Source organism: Somniosus microcephalus, unplaced genomic scaffold, assembly GCF_052327205.1.
Source record: "Somniosus microcephalus isolate GS21.2 unplaced genomic scaffold, FLI_Smic_1.0 scaffold1, whole genome shotgun sequence".
In the NCBI taxonomy this organism is placed as follows: Eukaryota; Metazoa; Chordata; class Chondrichthyes; order Squaliformes; family Somniosidae; genus Somniosus; species Somniosus microcephalus.
Window position 1 is genome coordinate 3223315 of NW_028225188.1, and position 23725 is coordinate 3247039.

General features: G+C 47.5%; 1 protein-coding gene and 1 pseudogene across 1 annotated transcript in view; both read right to left on the reverse strand.

Moving 5' to 3' along the window:
* LOC147084154 (uncharacterized) overlaps window positions 1-10814 on the reverse strand; it is a 33706-nt pseudogene extending 22892 nt beyond the window's left edge.
* A 10311-nt stretch (window positions 10815-21125) lies between these two features.
* The window catches only part of LOC147084155 (uncharacterized), a 29214-nt gene continuing 26614 nt past the window's right edge, over window positions 21126-23725 (reverse strand). The window contains exon 3 of the mRNA XM_085979838.1: window positions 21126-21167. Coding sequence (XP_085835964.1) covers window positions 21126-21167 — 42 coding nt within the window. The remainder of the gene's footprint in view (window positions 21168-23725) is intronic.

Here is a 23725-nt window from a genome sequence, read left to right on the forward strand (position 1 = left end):
TATCTCCAAGTTTGCAGACGACACAAAGCTGGGTGGGCGTGTGTGCTGTGAGGAGGATGTTGAGAAACTCCAATATGATTTGGACAGGTTGGGTGATTGGGCAGATGCCTGACCGATGCAGTATAACGTGGATAAATGCGAAGTTATCCACTTTGGTGTCAAAAACAGGGAGGCAGATAATTATCTGAACAGCAATAGATTGGGAGAAGGGGAAGTGCAACGAGACCTGGGTGTCCTTGTGCACCAGTCGCTGAAGGTAAGCATGCCGGTGCAGCAGGCAGTTAAGAAGGCAAATGGTATGTTGGCCTTCGTAGCGAGAGTGTTTGAGCACAGCAACAAGGATGTCTTGCTGCAGTTGTACAGGGCCTTGGTGAGACCACATTTTGAGTATTGTGTGCAGTTTTGCTCACCTTATCTGAGGAAGGATGTTCTTGCCATGAGTGCAGCTAAGATTCACCAGACTGATATCTGGGATGGCAGGAATGACGTATGAGGAGAGATTGGGTCGACTGGGCTTATACTCGCTGGAGTTTAGAAGAATGAGAGGGGATCTCATTGAAACTTATAAAATTCTAACAGAACTAGACAGACTAGATGCAGGAAGGATGTTCCCGATGGTGGGGGAGTCCAGAACCAGGGGTCACAGTCTAAGGATAAGGGGTAAGCCATTTAGGACTGAGATGAGGAGGAATTTCTTCACCCAGAGAGTGGTGAACCTGTGGAATTCTCTACTACAGAAGGCAGTAGAGGCCAATTCATTAAATATATTCAAGAAGGAGTTGGATATATTTCTTAAGGCTAAAGGGATCAAGGGATATGGGGAGAAGGCAGGGACAGGGTACTGAATTTGGATGATCAGCCATGATCTCATTGAATGGCGGAGCAGGCTCGAGGGGCCGAATGGCCTACTCCTGCTCCTATCTACTATGTTTCTATGATTCCCTTCTTTTGACTGTTCTTGGTGTTACATAGAATGTACAGCACAGAATCAGGACATTCAACCCAACTGGTCCATGCCGGTGTTTATGCCCCACACCCACCCTACTTCAATTAACCCTATCAGCATATCCTCCTATTCCTTACACACTCATGTGGCTTCCCCTTAAATGCATCTGTACTTTTAGCCGCAACTACTCTTTGTGGTGGCGAGTTCCACATTCTCACCACTCTCTGGGTAAACAAGTTTCTCCTGAATTCCCTCCTGGATTTATTAGTGGCCATCTTATATTTCGTGGATATTAAAACCCCAATAACTGGACTGGATTTTAATATTCTGTATCAATAAATCAGCTTTGTTTGAAACACCCAGTCTATTGAGGCCCTGTTTCTAAGATAAGACGAGAGCTAATTGATGACTTGTTACAGACATTCCCTGTCCTCTCAATGTCGGTGTCCAGGAGAGAAGCTGATGGGTTTGTGTTACTTTCTTGAAGTGAATTTTTGTGTTCATGAAGGTGCTGGATGTCACTGTGGGGAAAGGAACATTTTAACATTCTCAGCACCTGGTGTCAACATCAAACACTCCCTGGGCAGGTACAGCACGGGTTAGATACAGAGTAAAGCTCCCTCTACACTGTCCCATCAAATACTCCCAGGGCAGGTACAGCACGGGTTAGATACAGAGTAAAGCTCCCTCCACACTGCCCCATCAAACACTCCCAGGGCAGGTACAGCATGGGTTAGATACAGAGTAAAGCTCCCTCTACACTGCCCCATCAAACACTCCCAGGGCAGATACAGTACAGGTTAGATACAGAGTAAAGCTCCCTCTACACTGTCCCATCAAACACTCCCAGGGCAGGTACAGAACAAGTTAGATACAGAGTAAAGCTCCCTCTACACTGTCCCATCAAACACTCCCAGGGCAGGTAGAGCACAGGTTAGATACAGAGTAAAGCTCCCTCTACACTGTCCCATCAAACACTCCCAGGGCAGGTACAGCATGGGTTAGATACAGAGTAAAGCTCCCTCTACACTGTCCCATCAAACACTCCCAGGGCAGGTACAGCACGGGTTAGATACAGAGTGTCAGCCGTGGCTCAGGCGGCAGCACTCTCCCCTCTGAGTCAGAAGGTTGTGGGTTGAAGTCCCACTCCAGAGACTGGAGTCTAAAACTCTGTGCTGCCCCTCCAGTGCAGTGCTGAGGGAGTAAAGCCCAGTGCAGAGTAAAGTTCCCTCTGCACTACTCCACTAACAGGCCTGAGCCCCAAACTCAGAAGAGCGCCCTCTGCTGCATTCCACTTGTCTCAGCAGCGGGAGAAGCAGGCGGTTAAGAAGGCAAATGGTATGTTGGCCTTCGTAGCGAGAGGGTTCGAGTACAGGAGCAAGGATGTCTTGCTGCAGTTGTACAGGGCCTTGGTGAGACCACACCTTGAGCATTGTGTGCAGTTTTGGTCGCCTTACCTGAGGAAGGACGTTCTTGCCATGGAAGGAGTGCAGCGAAGATTCACCAGGCTGATACCTGGGATGGCAGGAATGACGTATGAGGAGAGATTGGGTCGATTGGACTTGTACTCACTGGAGTTTAGAAGAATGAAAGGGGATCTCATTGAAATTGTAAAATTCTAACAGGACTGGACAGACTCGATGCAGGAAGGATGTTCCCGATGGCCGGGGAGTCCAGAACCAGGGGTCACAGTCTAAGGATAAGGGGTAAGCCATTTAGGACAGAGATGAGGAGGAATTTTTTCACCCAGAGAGTGGTGAACCTGTGGAATTCTCTACCACAGAAGGCAGTGGAGGCCAATTCATTAAATATATTCAAGAAGGAGTTGGATATATTTCTTAAGGCTAAAGGGATCAAGGGATATGGAGAGAAGGGAGGGACAGGGTACTGAATTTGGATTAACAACAGAAAATGCTGGAAATACTCAGCAGGCCAGGCAGCATCCGTGGAGAGAGAAACAGAGTTAACGTTTCAGGTCTGGGACCCTTGGTCAGTTCTGATGAAGGGTCCCAGACCTGAAACATTAACTCTGTTTCTCTCTCCACAGATGCTGCCTGGCCTGCTGAGTATTTCCAGCATTTTCTGTTGTTATTTCAGATTTCCAGCATTCGCAGTATTTTGCTGAAATTACTGAATTTGGATGATCAGCCATGGCCTCATTGAATGGCGGAGCAGGCTCGCGGGGCCGAATGGCCGACTCCTGCTCCTATCTTCTATATTACCCCCTAATCTTTTCTCATATTCTCTTTGCCCTTATATCCTGTTTCCATTTCCCCCGCACTCTCTGTATTCTGCCTGGTTTTTGACTGTATTCTGTACCTGACATTTGTCGTAAAGCTTCTTTTTCTGTTTTATTCTAACCTCTATATCCTTTGTCATCGGGAGCTCCAGCTTTGGATGGCCCATCTTTCCTCCTTATGGGAATATGCTTGGTTTGTACCGGAACTATCTCAGCCTTGAAGGCCTGCCATTGGTCATTCACTGTTTTCCTGGACAATCTTTGTTTCCAGTCCATCTGTGCTCGATCCCTTCTCAAATCACTGAAACTGGCTCTCTTCCAGCTGGGTATTTTCACCGGTGATTTTATTATGTCCCTTTCCATAACTACTTTAAACCTAATGATATTGTGATCACTGTTAACCAGATCCCTCCTGCCCAGAACCGATGAGAGACCCTTTAAATGATCTGACTGTGCAAAGAGGTTTCAGAGTTCATCCCACCTGCTGAGTCACCAGCCTGTTCACACAGATCCTCAAAAAAGGAAGATGTTTTAGAAAGGCTGGTGGCAGTAAAAGTTCGCAGCCATCTCAGAGCAATGTCCCTTTAATTACAATCTCGCAAAACAAGGAGAATTGCTGTCCCTTTAACTACCACAAATCCCTGTGTGGAGGAGAGGGGAGATACAGTCTGTCCCAGTAACTGTCGCAGAACAGAATTAGCGACCCTGTCCCATAAGGGCCCTCCTGCCATCTGGGAGACGCTACAGATGCATTCGCACCTGAACGACCAGATTTAGGAACAGCTTCTTTCCCAGGGCTGTCATCCTACTGAACTCCACAAATAAACTCTAAAGCCTGCACATCTGCCAATGCACTTTATTATGTTTATGTTAATGTATTACAAGCCAAATGAATGTTGAATGTTTAAATGTCTTAATCTAAATGTACACTCTCGGGAGCCGCAAGCCTACATTTCGTTGTACTGCACTTGTGCACTAACAATGACAATAAAGTTGATTGTTATTATTATCCCTGCTTTTCTTCAAGTGTCTCATCCTTAAAATTTTCATCCTTGTTTTCAAATCCCTCCGTGGCCTCGCCCCTCCCTATCTCTGGAATCTCTTCCAGCCCCGACAACCTTCCGAGATAGTTGCGCTTCTCTAATTCAGGCCTCTTGAGCATCCCCGATTTTAATCGCTCCACCATTGGTGGCCGTGCCTTCAGCTGCCTGGGCCCTAAGCTCTGGAATTCCCTCCCTAAACCTCTCCATCTCTCCACCTCTCTCTCCTTCTTTAAGATGCTCCTTAAAACCTACTTCTTTGACCAAGCTTTTGGTCATCTGCCCGAATATCGCTTTATGTAGCTCGGTGTCAGATTTTGTTTTCTAACGCTCCTGTGAAGAGCCTTGGGATGTTTCACTACATTAAAGGTGCTTTACAAATACAACTGGTTGTTGTTGTTTCCTGAAACTAATAACTAATTCCCCAGAGGGGAAAAAACTTGTACTTTTACTCCCAAATATTAAAAAGTTTGTGCCACAGAAGCACGAGGTTTATCTGCTTTTATTCATGTATTTAAAAAGTCTGTCTTGCAATCTGAGCCCGTGGGTTGTGAGCCAAAGAGCCTTGTGTCCAATGAGGGGAATAAAGGCCCACAGCCTCCCCTGGCCCTGAACAAGGGACTGGAGAAACTCGCTGCCCTGCGGATCAGATAATCAGCCGATGCAAGTCCCGCCCCTCGGGCTCCCCGATTGGTTGGAGGACCCGCCAGCTCGCTCGCTCCCTATTGGTCGGAAGCTCCCGTCAATCAGGCCGTGGGCCCGGGTCATGTGTCCCTCACCGACTTTACAAAGAAAGCCCTGCGCGGTCGCCGGGCGGAGCTGCTGGTCGGTGGGAGCAGGGTCGGGAGATTAATAAACTGCAGGTAGGCCCCGAGCCCCATTATTAAAACACTCAACATTATCCGCTTTACAAACACCCGGGGTGGGCCTCAGGCCCCAAACAAGAGCCTCCATGTTAGTCCAGTGGCTGAAGGGTCTGTAACCCTGTCAGGGACGCCCCTGCCACAGGACTCAATATCCACCACTGGTGCACTGTGTCTGCAGTATGTACGGTCCACAAGATGAACACAGTCAGGCCATGTGGAGTCAAGGGCCAGGCAGCAGAACGGATGGAAAGATCGCAACAAACTTCCCTTAACTCCAACCCTCTGATTTCTGTTTTGTAGCCAGCTTTCCATCCATTCTGCTGCCGGGCCCTTCACTCCACACGGCCTGACCTTGGTCATCTTGTCGGTCTTGCATACTGTTTATTGATATAGCAAGCTGGTCACAAAACAGAAAACAGAGAGATGGGGTTGGGAGCAGCTACTCAGACTGGCAAAAGGTGGGAAGTGGAGTTCCACAGGGATCGGTGCTGGGATCACTGTTGTTCATAAACGATTTGGACTCGGGAATCAGAAGAACAATTTCAAAGTTTGTCGATGACACCAAATTGGGAGGTAGAGTTAATACTGAGGAAGACAAAATGCAAGAAGACATTAATAAATTTCAGAATGAGCATGTAATTGGCAAATGAATTTCACTGTAGATCAGTGTGAGGTGGTGTGTTTTGGTGGGAAGAATAAGGAGGCCACTCACTACTTGGACAAGGGGGTGAAATTGGGTTGCTTTGTGCCTCCTGTGATATTCAGCGGGAGGTTAGCGGTGGCGGTAGCCGGTAGCGCCCCGCGGCGCTGCACCACCGGCAATGACGTCATCGCCATGTGCGGCACCCCGGCTGCAACCTTGGGTTGCGACCTCTGACCTATCGCTGGACGATATGTCTGACAGGGTCAGGGGTCGTTCCTGCAACCATGGCGATGCCACTTAAAGGGCAGGTGTCGGGCGGCAACTTTTTATTTTGTACGAGGCCCCTTGGGTCTGAGCGATCATAATATGATTGAATTCTTCATTAAGATAGAGAATGAAGTAGTTCACTCAGAGACTAGGGTCCTCAATTTAAATAAAGGAAACTACGATGGTCTGAGGAGCGAGTTGGGTAGGATTGATTGGGGAATGACACTCAAAGGGTTGACGGTGGATAGGCAATGGCAAACATTCAAAGACCAAATGGATGAGCTACAGAATTTGTTCATCCCAGTTTGGCATAAAAATAAAACAAAAAAGGTGACTCAACCATGGCTAACAAGGGAAATTAGGGATAGCATAAGATCCAAGGAGACGACATGTAAATTGGCCAGAAAAAGCAATAATCCTGAGGATTGGGAGCAATTTAGGATTCAACAAAGGAGGACAAAGGGATTAATTAAGAAAGGGAAAATAGAATATGAGAGTAAGCTATCAGGGAACATAAAAACTGACTGTAAAAGCTTTTATAGATATGTGAAGAGAAAAAGATTGGTGAAGTCAAGCGTAGGCCCCTTACAGTCAGAATCAGGGGAATTTATAATGGGAAACAAAGAAATGGCAGACCAACTAAATTCATACTTTGGTTCTGTCTTCACAAAGGAGGACACAAATAACCTCCCAGGGATGCCGGGGGACATAGGGCCTGATGAAAGGGTGGAACTGAAAGAAATCAGTATTTGTAGGGAAATGGAGCTAGGAAAATTGATGGGACTGAAAGCAGATAAATCCCCAGGGCCTGATAATCTACATCCCAGGGTACTTAAGGAAGTGGACCTAGAAATAGTAGATGCATTGCTGGTCATCTTCCAGAACTCGATAGACTCTGGAACAGTACCCATGGGTTGGAGGGTAGCTAATGCTTCAAAAAAGGTGGTAGAGAAAAAGCGGGGAATTATAGACCGGTAAGCCTGACATCGGTAGTGGGGAAAATGCTAGAATCTATTATTATAAAAGATGTAATAGCAGAGCACTTGGAAAGCAGTGACAGGATCGGACAAAGTCAACATAGATTTACAAAAGGTAAATCGTGCTTGACTAATCTGGAATTTTTTGAGGATGTAACTGGTAAAATAGATAAGGGAGAACCAGTGGATGTGGTGTATTTGGACTTTCAGAAGGCTTTCGATAAGGTCCCACATAAGAGATTAGCGTGCAAAATTGAGGCACATGGGATTGGGGGCAAGGTATTGACCTGGATAGAGAACTGGTTGGCGGACAGAAAGCAAAGAGTTGGAATAAACGGGTCGTTTTCCGAGTGGCAGGCAGTGACTAGTGGGGTACTGCAAGGATCGGTCCTAGGACCCCAGCTGTTCACAATATGTATTAATGATCTGGACGGGGGAATTGGATGTAATATCTCCAAATTTGCAGATGACACAAAGCTGAGTGGGAGGGTAAGCTGTGAGGAGGATGTCGTGAAACTCCAGTACGATTTGGACAGATTGGGTGATTGGGCAGAAACATGGCAAATGCACTATAATGTGGATAAATGTGAGGTTATCCACTTTGGTGGCAAAAACAGGAAGGCAGATTATTATTTGAATGGCAATAGATTGGGAGAAGGGGAAGTGCAAAGAGACCTGGGTGTTCTTGTGCACCAGTCGCTGAAGGTAAGCATGCAGGTGCAGCAGGCAGTTAAGAAGGCAAATGGTATGTTGGTCTTCATAGCAAGAGGGTTCGAGTACAGGAACAAGGATGTCTTGCTACAGTTGTACAGGGCCTTGGTGAGACCGCACCTTCAGTATTGTGTGCAGTTTTGGTCGCCTTACCTGAGGAAGGACGTTCTTGCCATGGAAGGAGTGCAGCGAAGATTCACAAGGCTGATACCTGGGATGGCAGGAATGACGTATGAGGAGAGATTGTGTCGATTGGGCTTATACTCACTGGAGTTTAGAAGAATGAGAGGGGATCTCATCGAAACCTATAAAATTCTGTCAGGTCTGGACAGAGTAGATGCAGGAAGCATTTTTATGATTGCCGAGGAGTCCAGAACCAGGGGTCATAGTCTAAGGATAAGGGGTAGGACATTTAGGACTGAAATCAGGAGGAATTTCTTCACCCAGAGAGTGGTGAACCTGTGGAATTCTCTGCCACAGAGGGCGGTGGAGGCCAGTTCATTAAATATATTCAAAAAGAGTTGGATATATTTCTTAAGGCTAAAGGGATCAAGGGATATGGGGAGAAGGCAGGGACAGGGTACTGAATTTGGATGATCAGCCATGATCTCATTGAATGGCGGAGCAGGCTCAAAGGGCCGAATGGCCGACTCCTGCTCCTATCTTCTATGTTTCTATGTTTCCCCTTTATTCTTCAGGGTGCCGGCCACGATCTCTCAGCCCGGCGCCCCTCTTGATCCAACACCCCGTTCCCCAGTGGCCCAGCAGGGCCCCGGTGTGCGCAGTGCTAGGCCCCTCCCCTTTAATCAGGGAGGGAGGTCTGCTATGACACGGTGCTATGTGCCGACGGGTATGGCGATGTTACACGAAGCACCGTGAAATTCACTGGTAGCGCCTCAAGAGGGAGGGGAGCGCTTCCAGTACCACCCCGCCTCCTGCCTGGGGCGCTACCACTGAATTTAATGCGCAGGGGCGCTAACTTTTTCAGGGCGCTAAAATTAGCCCCGGTGACATTAGCGACCCAAAGGGGGCGCCACCGAATTTCCCCCTAATAGTCTAAATGGGCTGGAGGAGCAGAGGGATCCAGGGATACAGATACACAAATCACTAAAAGTAGCAACACAGGTTAATAAGGCCATTAAATAAAAAGCACTGGGCTACATTCATAAAGGAGCCTCCAGTTCCGTGTCTAAGAGCTCTAAACCATGGCAGAGAGCAGCTGGGACACGTTTCTCACACGCCTCGAGATTAACCCACACGGCAACTTTGCTGTCAGTGAAGAGAGACGAGAAAGACCAAAGTGCCGTTTGCCCCTCTCAGTGTGGCCCTGAAGGACTGTGTCCAGGCTGGAGTTCTGTTCCCACCGTATGATCCTCCCCCAGATTGTCCTTTCTGAGCTCCAGCCAGGTGATGCGAAACACTCAGGTGGGAAAGACAAAAATCTGCAACAATGTGTTTAACACAAAGTTGATTTATTTGACATCTATCCAGAATATTAAACTCCAGCCCAGTTCCCGGACTTATTAATATCAGCAGAAACAATCCCCACCTGTCAGAATGAACATGGTTCAGTCCTGGATGTGATTAACAGCAGCAACAACAGAATCCAATCCCTGCAGTCACTTGTGAACTCGCTGGTGTGTCAGTAGGTTGGATGACTGAGTGAATCCCTTCCCACACTCAGGGCAGGTGAACAGTCTCTCCCCAGTGTGAACTCGCTGGTGTCTCAGCAGGTGGGATGACTGAGTGAATCCCTTCCCACACTCAGGGCAGGTGAACGGCCTCTCCCCAGCGTGAACTCGCTGGTGTGTCAGCAGGGTGGATGACTGAGTGAATCCCTTCCCACACTCAGAGCAGGTGAACGGTCTCTCCCCAGTGTGAACTCGCTGGTGTGTCAGCAGGTGGGATGACTCAGTGAATCCCTTCCCACACTCAGAGCAGGTGAACGGCCTCTCCACAGTGTGAGTGCGCTGGTGTGTCAGCAGGTGGGATGAGCGAGTGAATCCCTTCCCACACACGGAGCAGGTGAACGGCCGCTCCCCAGTGTGAGTGCGCTGGTGTATAGTGAGCTCAGATGACTGCCTAAACCCAGTCCCGCAGTGAGAGCAGGTGAACGGCATCTCCCCAGTGTGAGTGCACAGGTGTACAGTGAGGTCAGATGATCGCCTGAACCCAGTCCCGCAGTGAGAGCACCTGAACGGTCTCTCATCAGTGTGAACACGTTGATGGCGTATCAGTTCCCCGGACACTTTATAGCACTTCCCACAGTCCGAGCATTTAAAAGGGCTCTCATCAGTGTGAACTCGCTGGTGTATCAGCAGGGTGGATGAACGAGCGAATCCCTTCCCACACACGGAGCAGGTGAATGGCCTCTCCCCAGTGTGAACTCGCTGGTGTGTCAGCAGGTGGGATGAGCGAGTGAATCCCTTCCCACACACGGAGCAGGTGAACGGCCTCTCCCCAGTGTGAACTCACTGGTGTACAGTGAGGTCAGATGACTGCCCAAACCCAGTCCCGCAGTGCGAGCACCTGAACGGTCTCTCCCCAGTGTGAACACGTTGATGGTGTATCAGTGCCCCGGAACTTTTAAAGCACTTCTCACAGTCCGAGCAGTTAAAAGGTCTCTCATCAGTGTGAACTCGCTGGTGTCTCAGCAGGCGGGATGAATTAGTGAATCCCTTCCCACACTCGGAGCAGGTGAACGGCCTCTCCCCGATGTGAACGGTGCTTTTTGCTTCCATATTCAAAGGCCGATGATATTCAGTTCCTGATGAATCGAGTGACTGTCAGATCTTGACGTGATGTTTGGTTTGAGTTTCCTGTCTGCAAATCCTCCCCTTCTAATACCCTGTAAAATGAATTTAAAATGGAGCGTGAGAGAGAACCCACTAAAGAGGCAGGTTGTGAGATTGAGCTCAATGAATCTGGTTGTTTGTGGGGCCGGCACTAGAAAAAAAGTGACCATGAAAGCTGCCGGATTGTCATAAAATCCCACTGGTTCACTAATGTCCTTCAGTGAAGGGAATCTGCCACCTGGTCTGGGCCTCTGGTCTCTATGGGAGGAGAGAGAGAGAGAGGTGGGAGTGGGAGGGGGCGAAGGAGATGGACTTTATACATCTGCAACTCGACCAGAACTTTGACAAAACCTCCAAAACCCGCAACCTCCAGCACCTAGGAGGAGAAATGCAGAAGGTGCATGGGAGCACCATCACCTCCAAGTTCTCCCAGTCACACACCATCCTGACTTGGACATATATCGCCGTTGCTACATCATCACTGGGTGAAAATCCTGGAACTCCTTACACAACAGCATTGTGGGAGTACCTTCACCACATGGACTGCAGCGGTTCAAGAAGGCGGCTCACCACCATCTTCTCAAGGGCAATTAGGGATGGGCACTAAATGCAGGCCTAGCCAGCCAGCGACGCCCACATCCCATCAATGAATTAAAAAAAAAGGCGGCCCACCATCACCACCTCAACGGGAAGATGGGGATTGGCAACATATTCTGGTCTTGCGAGCGACGCCCACATCCCAAGAATGAATTAAAACAAATCTGTATATGTAAAATGGATTAAAAGCCTCTACAGAAATACTTATTCCTAAAACAATACTCTTTTACATTGTAGGGACAGTGTCTGTGTAACAACCTAATCTCCCCCAGAATCCACCTCCCTTGACTGTCACACATTGGAAATTGTTGGGTCCTCCTGGGCTCAGAAGTACTGGGGGTTAAACCCAGCAGCTTCTCCTCCATCTCCACTCCAGCTCAAACTGAAGCAACAAAAAGACCTACACAGGCGGCCAGGGACCTACCTGCCATCACCTGCAATAAAACTCTTCCCCACAGCTGTTGACTAATGGTGGCCGCAGCACCCACAATCACCGCGCCCCAGAAACCGCTCTATCCAACGCGCTGATTTCCCCGCTGAGAGTGCATATGCTCTCCGGGGCCACGGGTCATTCTGGGAGCCTGGCTCCTGTCCTTTGTCCCGAGTCGGACTTGGTGGAACCGGCTGCAGAAACCGGGAAGCGGCGGCTCGGATGGGGGAGGCGCTGCACCCTGGGTTTCCTGGTGCTGGGGCCTGGCCGCTCTGATTCTGATTGAGTTTTTTGATGAGGTAACAGAGAGGGTTGATGAGGGCAATGCGGTTAACGTGGTGTACATGGATTTCCAAAAGGCGTTCGACAAAGAGCCACATACTAGGCTTATCAGCAAAGTTGATACCCATGGAGTAATAGGGACAGTGGCAGCATGGATACGAAATTGGCAAAGTGACAGGAAACAGTGAGTAGTGGTGAATGGTTGTTTTTCAGACTGGAGGAAGGTACACAGTGGTGTTCCCCAGGGGTCGGTACTAGGACCACTGCTTTTCTTGATATATATTAATGACTTGGACTTGGGTGTACAGGGCACAGTTTCAAAATATGCAGATGACACAGAACTTGGAAGTAAAGTGAACAGTGAGGAAGATAGTGATAGACTTCAAGGGGACATAGACAGGCTGGTGGAATGGGCGGACACGTGGCAGATTAAATTTAACGCAGAAAAGTGCGAACTGATATATTTTGGTAGGAAGAATGAGGAGAGGCAATATAAACTAAAGGGTACAATCCTAAAGTGGGTGCAGGAACAGAGAGACCTGGGGGTATGTGTGCACAAATCATTGAAGGTGGCAGGGCAGGTTGAGAAAGTGGTTAAAAAAGCATACGGGATCCTGGGCTTTATAAATAGAGGCATAGAGTCCAAAAACAAGGAGGTGATGATGAACCTTTATAAAACACTGGTTCGACCTCAACTGGAGTATTGTGTCCAATTCTGGGCACCGCAGTTTATGAACGATGTGAAGGCCTTAGAGAGGGTGCAGAAAAGATTTACAAGAATGGTTCCAGGGATGAGGGACTTCAGTTACGTGGATAGACTCGAGAAGCTGGGGTTGTTCTCCTTAGAGTAGAGAAGGTTGAGAGGAGATTTGATAGAGGTATTCAAAATGATGAGGGTTCTGGACAGAGTAGAAACTGTTCCCATTGGTGGAAGGGTCGCGAACCAAAGGACACAGATTTAAGGTGATTGGCAGAAGAACCAAAGGCAACATGAGGAAAAACTTCTTTACACAGCGAGTGGTTAGGATCTGGAATGCACTGCCTGAAAGGGTGGTGGAGGCAGATTCAATCACCGCTTTCAAAAGGGAATTGGATAAGTGCCTGAAGTAAAGAAATGTGCAGGGTTACGGGGAAAGGGCGGGGAGTGGGACTAGCTGAAGTGGTCTTGCAGAGAGCCGGCACGGGCTCGACGGGCCTCCTTCTGTGCTGTAACCATTCTATGATTCTATAAAATATTAGAAAGTTTGTTCCACAGAAGCACGGGGTTTATCTGCTTTTATTGATGAATTTAAAAAGTCTCTATTAAAATCTGAGCCAGTGTGTTGTGAGCCAAAGAGCCTTGTGTCCAATGAGGGGAATAAAGGCCCACAGCCTCCCCTGGCCCCGGGCCCTGAACAAGGGACTGGAGAAACTCGCTGCCCTGCGGATCAGACAATCAGCCGGCGCAAGTCCCGCCCCTCGGGCGCCCCGATTGGTTGGAGGACCCGCCGCCGGCTCGCTCCTCCAGCCCCGCCCCGCTCGCTCCCTATTGGTCGGAAGCTCCCGTCAATCAGGCCCTGGGCTGGGTCACGTGTCCCCAAGGAGATCATGTGCTCCGTCCAACTGACGCCGCTCGGTCCGGGGCCTCGCGGACTCTCAGGTTTTTCTATTTCTCTTTATTCTCTCCCGATCCCCCCCCACCCCGCGCGATTCTCCACCCAATCGGAGTGGAGAAAACTCACTTTGCGTCACCGATCGCGACTCTGGACCCGACACCAAGGCCTTTCCCCGGAATGTCCCGCACTGACTCTGTCCGGCAGGGTCCGAGTGCGCAGGCACAGCTCCGAGTGGGGGAGGGGGGTTGGTCTCCTCTGGGCATGCGCGGTTGTTGCCCTTGGTGACCGGGAGGGGTCACTGTGCCGGACTCGGCCCAAACCGCCGCTCCTTGTGCGCATGCGCAGACTATCGTCTGTCAATCAACCATCAGCCAGAAGAGGTCGCTGGTGAATCCAGTGAAGAAAGAAAGACTTGCATTTCTATAGCACCTTTCACCACCACCGGATGTCCCAAAGTGCTTTACAGCCAATGAAGTACTTTTGAAGTGTAGTCACTGTTGTAATGTAGGAAACGCGGCAGTCAAATAGCGCACAGCAAGCTCCCACAAACAGCAATGTGATAATGACCAGATAATCTATCTTTTTGTTAACTCTGTTTCTCTCTCTCCGGATGTTGCCTGGCCTGCTGAGTGTTTCCAGCATTTCCTGTTGTTATTTCAGATTTCCAGCATCCGCAGTATTTTGCTATTATCCTTTTGTTCCATTGATTGAGGGATAAACATTGGCTCGGACACCGGGGATATTTCCCCTGCTCTTTCCCACATTACAACAGTGACAACACCTCAAAAGTACTTCATTGGCTGTAAAGCACTTCAAGATGTCTGCTGGTCATGAAAGCACTATATAAATGCAAGTCTTTCTTTCTCAAAATAGTGTCATGGGATCTTTTACATCCACCTGAGAGAGCAGACAGGGCCTCAGTTTAACATCTCATCCGAAAGACGCCACCTCTGACAGTGCCTCAGTACTGCACTGGAGTGTCAGCCTGGATTTTGGTGCTCAAGTCTCTGGAGTGGGACTTGAACCCACAACCTTATGCCTCAGAGGCAAGAGTGCTACCATAGAGTCATTGATTTATACAGCACAGAAAGGGGCCCTTCGGCCCATTGTGTCCGCGCCGCCCATCAAGCCCTGTCTAATCTAATCCCATTTTCCAGCACTTGGTCCGTAGCCTTGTATGCTATGGCGTTTCAAGTGCTCATCTAAATGCTTCTTGAATGTTGTGAGGGTTCCTGCCTCTACCTCCCTTTCAGGCAGTGAGTTCCAGATTCCAACCACCCTCTGGGTGAAAAAGTTCTTCCTCAAATCCCCTCTAAGCCTCCTGCCCCTTACCTTGAAACTATGCCCCCTGGTGATTGACCCCCTCTACTAAGGGGAAAAGTTCTTTTCTATCTACCCTATCTATGCCCCTCATAATTTTGCACACTCAATCAGGTCCCCCCTCAGCCTTCTCTGCTCTAAGGAAAACAACCCCAGCCTGTCCAGTCTCTCTTCATAGCTGAAGCGCTCCAGCCCAGGTAACATCCTGGTGAATCTCCTCTGCACCCTCTCCAATGCAATCACATCCTTCCTATAATGTGGCGACCAGAACTGCACACAGTATTCCAGCTGTGGCCTAACTAGTGTTTTGTACAGCTCCATCATAACCTCCCTGCTCTTATATTCTATGCCTCGGCTAATGAAGGCAAGTATCCCATATGCCTTCTCGCTGTCCTGCTGCTCTCAGGGATCTATGTACATGCACACCAAGGTCCCTCTGATCCTCTGTCCTTCCTAGGGTTCTACCATTCATTGTGTATTCCCTTGTCAGTCCTCCCAAAATGCATCACCTCACACATTTCAGGGTTAAATTCCATTTGCCACTGTGCTGCCCATCTGACCAACCCATCTATATTGTCCTGTAACCTGAGGCTTCCCTCCTCGCTATTTACCACTCCACCAATTTTCGTGTCATCTGCGAACTTACTGATCATACCTCCTACATTCATATCTAAATCATTAATGTACACTACAAGCAGCAAAGGACCCAGCACCGGTATCCCTGCAGTACACCACTGGACACAAGCTTCCAGTCACAAAAACAACCTTCGACCATCACCCTCTGCCTCCTGCCACTAAGCCAATTTTGGATCCAATGTGCCAAATTGCCCTGGATCCCATGGGCTCTTACCTTCTTGACCAGTCTCCCATGTGGGACTTTGTCAAAAGCCTTATTGAAGTCCATGTAGACTACATCAACTGGACTGCCCTCATCCACACACCTAGTCACCCCCATCGAAAAATTCAATCAAATTGGTTAGACATGATCTCCCCCTGACAAAGCCATGCTGACTATCCTTGCCTCTCCAAGTGGAGGCCAATTCTTTCCCTCAGATTTTTTTCCAATAATTTCCCTACCACTGATGTTAGGCTCACTGGCTTATAATTCTCTCGTTTATCCCTACTACCCTTCTTGAATAATGGTACTACGTTAGCTGTTCTCCAGTCCTCTGGCACCTCCCCTGTGGCCAGAGAGGTTCTGAAAATTTGTGTCAGAGCCCCTGCAATCTCCTCCCTTGCCTCACACAGCAGGCTGGGATACATCTCGCCTGGGCCTGGGGGTTTATCCACTTTTAAGCCCGCTAAAACCACTAGTACCTCCTCCCTCTCAATACTAATTTGTTCAAGTATATCACAATCCCCCTGCCTGATTTCTATGCCTACATCGTCCTTCTCCATAGTGAACACAGATGCAAAATATTAATTTAAAACCTCACCTACATCTTCTGGCTCTACACACAGATTGCCACTTTGGTCCCTAATGGGCTCTACTCTTTCCCTGGTTTTCCTCTTGCCCTTAATATACTAATAACACACCTTGGGATTTTCCTTTATTTTGCCTGCCAGTGTTTTTTCATGACCCCTCCTCGTTCTCCTAATTTCTTTTTTAAGTACCCCCCCCCCTGCACTTTCTATACTCCTCTAGGGCTTCCACTGTTTTTAGTCCTTTGTATCTGCCAAAAGCCTCCCTTTTTTTCCTAATCCATTCTTGTATGTCCCTTGACATCCAGGGTTCCCTGGGCTTGTTGGTCCCACCCTTGACCTTTACAGGAACATGATGGCGTTGTACTCTCTCTATTTCCTTTCTGAAAGACTCCCACTGCTCTGATGTGGATTTTCCTACAAGTAGCTGATCCCAGTCCACTTTGGCCAGATCCTGCCTTATCATATTAAAATCGGCCTTCCCCCAATTTAGAACCTTTATTTCCGGCCCATCTTTGTCCTTTTCCATAACTACTTTAAATCTCACCGAATTATGGTCACTGTCACCAAAATGCTCTCCTACTAACCCTTCTACCACGTGCCCTGCTACATTCCCTCGAATTAGGTCCAGTACCGCCCCATCTCTTGTCGGACTTTCTACATGTTGGCTGAAAAAGCTCTCCTGGATGCACTTTAAGAATTCCACACCCTCTAAGCCTTTCACACTCTGACTATCCCAGTTAATATTGGGGAAGTTGAAATCCCCAACAGTTATTACCTTATTATTTCTACACTTCTCTGAGATTAGCCTACATATCTGTTCCTCTATCTCCCCCTTACTGTTTGGGGGCCTATAGTACACTGCCAGCAAAGTGCTTGCCCCCTTTTTGTTTAAGTTCTATCCATATGGCCTCATTAGAGGAACCTGCTAAGGTATCATCCCTTCTTACAGCAGAAATTGACTCCTTGATTAATATTACTAACCTGATTTTTGGTCAACTCTTGGAGTATTCACGTTTAATAAATCTCCGGGAGAAGGAGTCGCTTCACTTGTACTGGTTACATAAGAACATAAAAAACAGGAGCAGGAGTAGGCCAATTGGCCCCTCGAGCCTGCTCCGCCATTCAATAAGATCATGGCTGATCTGATCCGAACCTCAAATCTACTTTCACTCTCCGTCCCACCCGAACCCATGTGATCACCCGGGAGAGGCGAAAAACCAGTTAAAAAACCCAATGACCAATTTGGGATAAAAAATCTGGGAAATTCCTCTCCGACCCTTCTAGGCGATCGAAACTCGTCCAGGAGATCACTCTGTCCCTGTATTTCCTGCAGTACTTACCTTCTGTAAGAGGTGATCTCCACCCCAGCCAGGAACAGGCCCAATTTACTCTTGAAGGACTCCTAGCTGGCAGCCTGTTCCCGAGGTCTCCACTAATCCCTGTGAATAGAACCATCTCCTGAAATCTAACACAGAATTAGAACACAAGAAGTAGGAGCAGGACCAGGCTACGCGGCCCCTGGGCCCGCTGCGCCACCCACAGGGCCATGACCGATCCGAACCTCGCCTCATGTCTGATATCCTGCCCACTCCCCGTAACCCCTAATTCCCTTTACTTCTAGGAAACTGTCGATTTCCGTTTTAAATTTATTTAATGATGTAGCTTCCACAGATTGAAAACTGCTAATGTAACACCCTTATTTAAAAAGGGTAGTAGGCAGAAGGCTGGAAACTAGAGACCTGTTAGCCTAACATCTGTGGTTGGTAAAATGTTAGAGTCCATTATTAAGGAGACAGTAACGGGACATTTGGATAAACATAATTTAATAGGACAAAGTCAGCATGGTTTTATGAAGGGGAAGTCATGTTTGACAAATTTGCTTGAGTTCTTTGAGGAAGTAACATACAGGGTGGATAAAGGAGAACCAGTGGACGTAGTGCATTTAGACTTCCAAAAGGCATTTGACAAGGTGCCACACAAAAGATTATTGCTTAAGATAAAAAATCACGGGATTGGGGGTAATATTCTGGCGTGGGTGGAGAATTGGCTCTCTAACAGAAAGCAGAGAGTTGGGATAAATGGTTCATTCTCAGACTGGCAATCAGTAACTAGTGGTGTTCCGCAGGGGTCAGTGCTGGGTCCCCAACTCTTTACAATCTATATTAACGATTTGGAGGAAGGGACCGAGTGCAACATATCAAAGTTTGCAGATGATACAAAGATGGGAGGGAAAGTAGTGAGTGAGGAGGACATAAAAAACCTGCAAAGGGACATAGACAGGCTAAGTAAGTGGGCAGAGATTTGGCAGATGGAATACAATACTGGAACGTGTGAGGTTATGCACTTTGGCAGGAAAAATCATAGAGCAAGTTATTATCTTAATGGCAAGAAACTGGAAAGTACTGAAGTACAAAGGGATCTGGGGGTCCTGGTGCACGAAACTCAAAAAGCTAGTATGCAGGTGCAGCAAGTGATCAAGAAGGCCAATGGAATGTTGGCTTTTATTGCTAGGGGGATAGAATATAAAAACAGGGAGGTATTGCTGCAGTTATACAAGGTATTGGTGAGACCGCACCTGGAATACTGCAAACAGTTCTGGTGTCCATACTTAAGAAAAGACATACTTGCTCTCGAGTCAGTACAAAGAAGGTTCGCTCGGTTAATCCCGGGGATGAGGGGGTGGTCATATGAGGAGAGGTTGAGTCGATTGGGACTCCTCATTGGAGTTCAGAAGAATGAGAGGCGATCTTATTGAAACATATAAGATTGTGAAGGGGCTTGATCGGGTGGATGCGGTGAGGATGTTCCCAATGATGGGTGAAACTACAACTAGGAGGCATAATCTTAAAATAAGGGGCTGCTCTTTCAAAACTGAAATGAGGAGAAACTTCTTCACTCAGAGGGTGGTAGGTTTGTGGAATTTGCTGCCCCAGAAAGCTGTGGAAGCTACATCATTAAATAAATTTTAAAACAGAAATAGATAGTTTCCTAGAAGTAAAGGGAATTAAGGGTTACGGGGAGCGGGCAGGAAATTGGACATGAGTCTAGGTTCGGAATGGTCATGGCCCTGTGGGTAGTGGAGCGGGCCCAAGGGCCGTGTAGCCTGGTTCTGCTCCTACTTCTTGTGTTCTAATTCGGTGTTAGATTTCAGGAGATGGTTTTATTCCTGTTCCTGGCTGGGGTGGAGATCGCCTTTACAGAAGGTAAGTACTGTAGAAAATATAGGGACAGAGTGATCTCCTGGAAGAGTTTCGATCGCCTAGATGGGACAGAGAGGAATTTCCCAGATTTTTTCTCCCAAATTGGCCATTGGGTTTTTTATCTGGTTTTTCGCCTCTCCCGGGAGATCACATGGGTTCGGGTGGGATGGAGAGTGATAGAAGATTTGAGGTTAGGATCAGATCAGCCATGATCTTATTGAATGGTGGAGCAGGCTCGAGGGGCCGATTGGCCTACTCCTGCTCCTATTTCTTATGTTCTTATGTCCCCTTGTCCTCGGCTGCCCCACCGGCGGAAAAAGTTTCTCTCTATCTACTCTACCAATTCCTTTCAAAATCCTAAAATCCTCAATCACTCCTTAACCTTCTAGATTCCAGGGAACACAAGCCTAGTTTATGTAATCTCTCCCTCATAATCTAACCCTTGGAGCCTGGGAAACATTCTGGTCAATCTGTGCTGCACTCCTTCCAAGGCCAGTATATCCTTTCTGAGGTGCGGTGCCCAGAACTGTACACAGTGCTCCAAGGAGTTCCTGGGAGTTAATGTGCGTAGGTCCCTGAAGGTGGCGGGACATATTGAGAGAGTGGTTAACAAAGCATATGGGATCTTGGGCTTCATAAATAGAGGTATTGAGTCCAAAAGTAGAGAAGTTATGCTGAACCTTTATAAAGCGCTGGTTAGGCCACAACTGGAGTATTGCATCCAGTTCTGGTCACCACACTTTAGGAAGGGTGTGAAGGCCCTTGAGAGGGTGCAGAGGAGATTTACCAGAATGGTTCCGGGAATGGGGGATCTTAGCTACAAGGACAGGTTGGAGAAGCTGGATTTGTTTTCATTAGAGCAAAGGAGGTTGAGGGGTGATTTGATAGAGGTGTACAAGATTATGACGGGTTTGGATAGGCTAGACGGGGAAAGGCTGTGCCCACTAGTTGATGGTACAAGGACTAGGGGACACAGATTTAAGGTTTTGGGCAAGAGATACGGGGGGGATGTGAGGAAAAACTTTTTTATGCAGCGAGTGGTGAGGACCTGGAACTCACTGCCGATAGAAGTGGTGGAAGCCGAGACACTCAATGTTTTCAAGGGGAGACTGGATAGGCACTTGAGGGAAATAAACTTGCAGGGCTACGGGGATAGAGCGGGGGAATGGGACTGACTGGATTGCTCTACAGAGAGCCGGCTCGGACTTGATGGGCCGAATGGCTTCTTGTTGTGCCGTTATGACTCTCTGGGGTCTAACCAGGGCTTTGTATAGCTGTAGCTTATAAGCAGAAACTGTTTCCAGTGGCAGGAGGGTCGGTAACCAGAGGACACAGATATAAGGTCATTGACAAAAGAACCAGAGGCGAGGTGAGGAGAATTTTATTGACGCAGCGAGTTGTTGTGATCTGGAATGCGCTGCCTGAAAGGGCGGTGGAAGCAGAGTCAATAATAACGTTCACTGGGGAATTGGATAAATACTTCAAGGGGAAACATTTTCAGGGCTATGGGGAAAGAGCAGGGGAGTGGGACTAAATGGAGAGCTCGTTCAAAGAGCCGGCACAGGCACGATGGGCTGAATGGCCTCCTTCTGTGCTGTATGATTCTTGGAGCCACTCCTGGAGTGGAGTGGTGCCCGCAGGGATCGCTCGGCAGGAAATTGGGAGGTGGTGGTTCACACGCAGACTGCACCTGATTTCAAGACGCTGTCCTTTTAAAATTGGTCCTCCACAGGCAAGGAAGGACTCGGTCCCTTTAATGAAAATCACACTGAAAAGGAGAGTCCCTGTCCCTTTAAGAGCCCTCCACCCACCATTCCCATCTTTTTCTTAAAGTCTTTGAAATTCATAATAAAAGTTCATGCAGAAAAAATGTGTGTGTGTCTGACTGTATTTTAGTGAGTATCTGTGTCTGTGTGTCTGTCTGACTGTATGTGTGTGTGTCTGTGTAGAATAGCATCATAGAATGATACAGCACAGAAGGAGGCCATTCGGCCCATTGTGCCTGTGCCGGCTCTTTGAAAGAGCGATCCAATTAATCCCACTCCCCCTGCTCTTTCCCCAAAGCCCTGTAAATGTTTTCCCTTCAAGTATTTACCTCAATCTCTTTTGAATTATAATATTGATTCTGCTTCCACCGCCCTTTCAGGCAGCGCATTCCAGATCACAACAACTTGGAGTAAAAATCTGTTTCCTCGTGTCACCTCTGGTTCTTTTGCCAATCGCCTTACATAAGAACATAAGAAATAGGAGCAGGAGTAGGCCAATCAGCCCCTCGAGCCTGCTCCGCCATTCAATAAGATCATGGCTGATCTGATCCTAACCGCCAATCTACTATCACAGAACCATCTCCTGAATCTAACAGAATTAGACACACGAAATAGGAGCAGGATCAGGCTACACGGCCCCTGGGCCCGCTCCGCTACCCACAGGGCCATGACCGATCCGAACCTAGACTCATGTCCAAATTCCTGCCCGCTCCCCGTAACCCTTAATTCCCTTTACTTCTAGGAAACTGTCTATTTCTGTTTTAAATTTATGTAATGATGTAGCTTCTACAGCTTTTTGGGGCAGCATAGTCCATGGACCTACCACCCTCTGAGTGAAGTAGTTCCTCCTCATCTCAGTTTTGAAAGAGCAGCCCCTTATTCTAAGACTATGCCCCCTAGTTCTAGTTTCACCCATCATCGGAAACATCTTCCCCGCATCCACCCGATCCAACCCCTTCACAATCTTATATGTTTCAATAAGATCGCCTCTCATTCTTCTGAACTCCAATGAGTAGAGTCCCAATTTACTCAACCTCTCCTCATATGTCCATCCCCTCATCCCCAGGGTTAACCGAGTGAACCTTCTTTGTACTGACTCGAGAGCAAATACGTCTTTTCTTAAGTATGGACACCAAAACTGTATGCAGTATTCCAGGTGCGGTCTCACCAATACCTTGTACAACTGAAGCAATACCTCCCTATTTTTATATTCTATCCCCCTAGCAATGAAAGCCAACATTCCATTGGCCTTCTTAATCACTTGCTGCACCTGCATACTAACCTTTTGAGTTTCGTGCACCAGGACCCCCAGATCCCTTTGTACTTCAGTACTTTCCAGTATCTTGCCATTAAGATAATAATTTGCTCTACGATTTTTCCTGTCAAAGTGCATAACCTCACACTTTCCAGTATTGTATTCCATCTGCCAAATCTCTGCCCACTTACTTAGCCTGTCTATGTCCCCTTGCAGGTTTTTTATGTCCTCCTCACTCACTACTTTCCCTCCCATCTTAGTATCATCTGCAAACTTTGATATGTTACACTCGGTCCCCTCCTCCAAATCGTTAATATAGATTGTAAAGAGTTGGGGACCCAGCACTGACCCCTGCGGAACACCACTAGTTACTGATTGCCAGTCTGAGAATGAACCATTTATCCCAACTCTCTGCCTTCTGTTAGATAGCCAATCCTCTATCCATGCCAGAATATTACCCCCAATCCCGTGATTTTTTATCTTAAGCAATAATCTTTTGTGTGGCACCTTGTCAAATGCCTTTTGGAAGTCTAAATACACTACGTCCACTGGTTCCCCTTTATCCACCCTATATGTTACTTCCTCAAAGAACTCCAGCAAATTTGTCAAACATGACTTCCCCTTCATAAAACCATGCTGACTTTGTCCAATTAAATTATGATTATCCAAATGTCCTGTTACTGTCTCCTTAATAATGGGCTCCAATATTTTACCTACCACAGATGTTAGGCTAACCGGTCTATAGTTTCCAGCCTTCTGTCTACTGCCCTTTTTAAATAAGGGCGTTACATTAGCAGTTTTCCAGTCTGCCGGGACCTTTGCTGAGTCCAGGGAGTTTTGGAAAATTATTACCAATGCATCCACAATCCCTACCGCCACTTCCCTCAAGACCCTAGGATGTAAGCCATCAGGTCCAGGTGATTTATCCGCCTTGAGTCCCATTATTTTACCGAGTACCACTTCCTTAGTGATTCTGATCGTGTTTAGCTCCTCCCCCCTATAGCCCCCTGTTTGTCCAGTGTTGGGATATTCTTAGTGTCTTCTACTGTAAAGACTGATACAAAATATTCATTCAGTGTTTTTGCCATCTCCATATTTCCCACCATTAATTTCCCGGTCTCATCCTCTAAGGGACCAACATTTACTTTAGCCACCCTTTTTCTTTTTATATAACTATAAAAACTCTTACTATCTGTTTTTATATTTTTTGCTAATTTACTTTCATAATCTATCTTCCCTTTCTTAATCAATCTTTTTGTTATTTTTTGCTGTCTTTTAAAGTTTTCCCAATCCTCTATCCTCCCACTAGATTTGGCTACCTTATATGCCCTTGTTTTTAGTCGAATACTATCCTTAATTTCTTTACTTAGC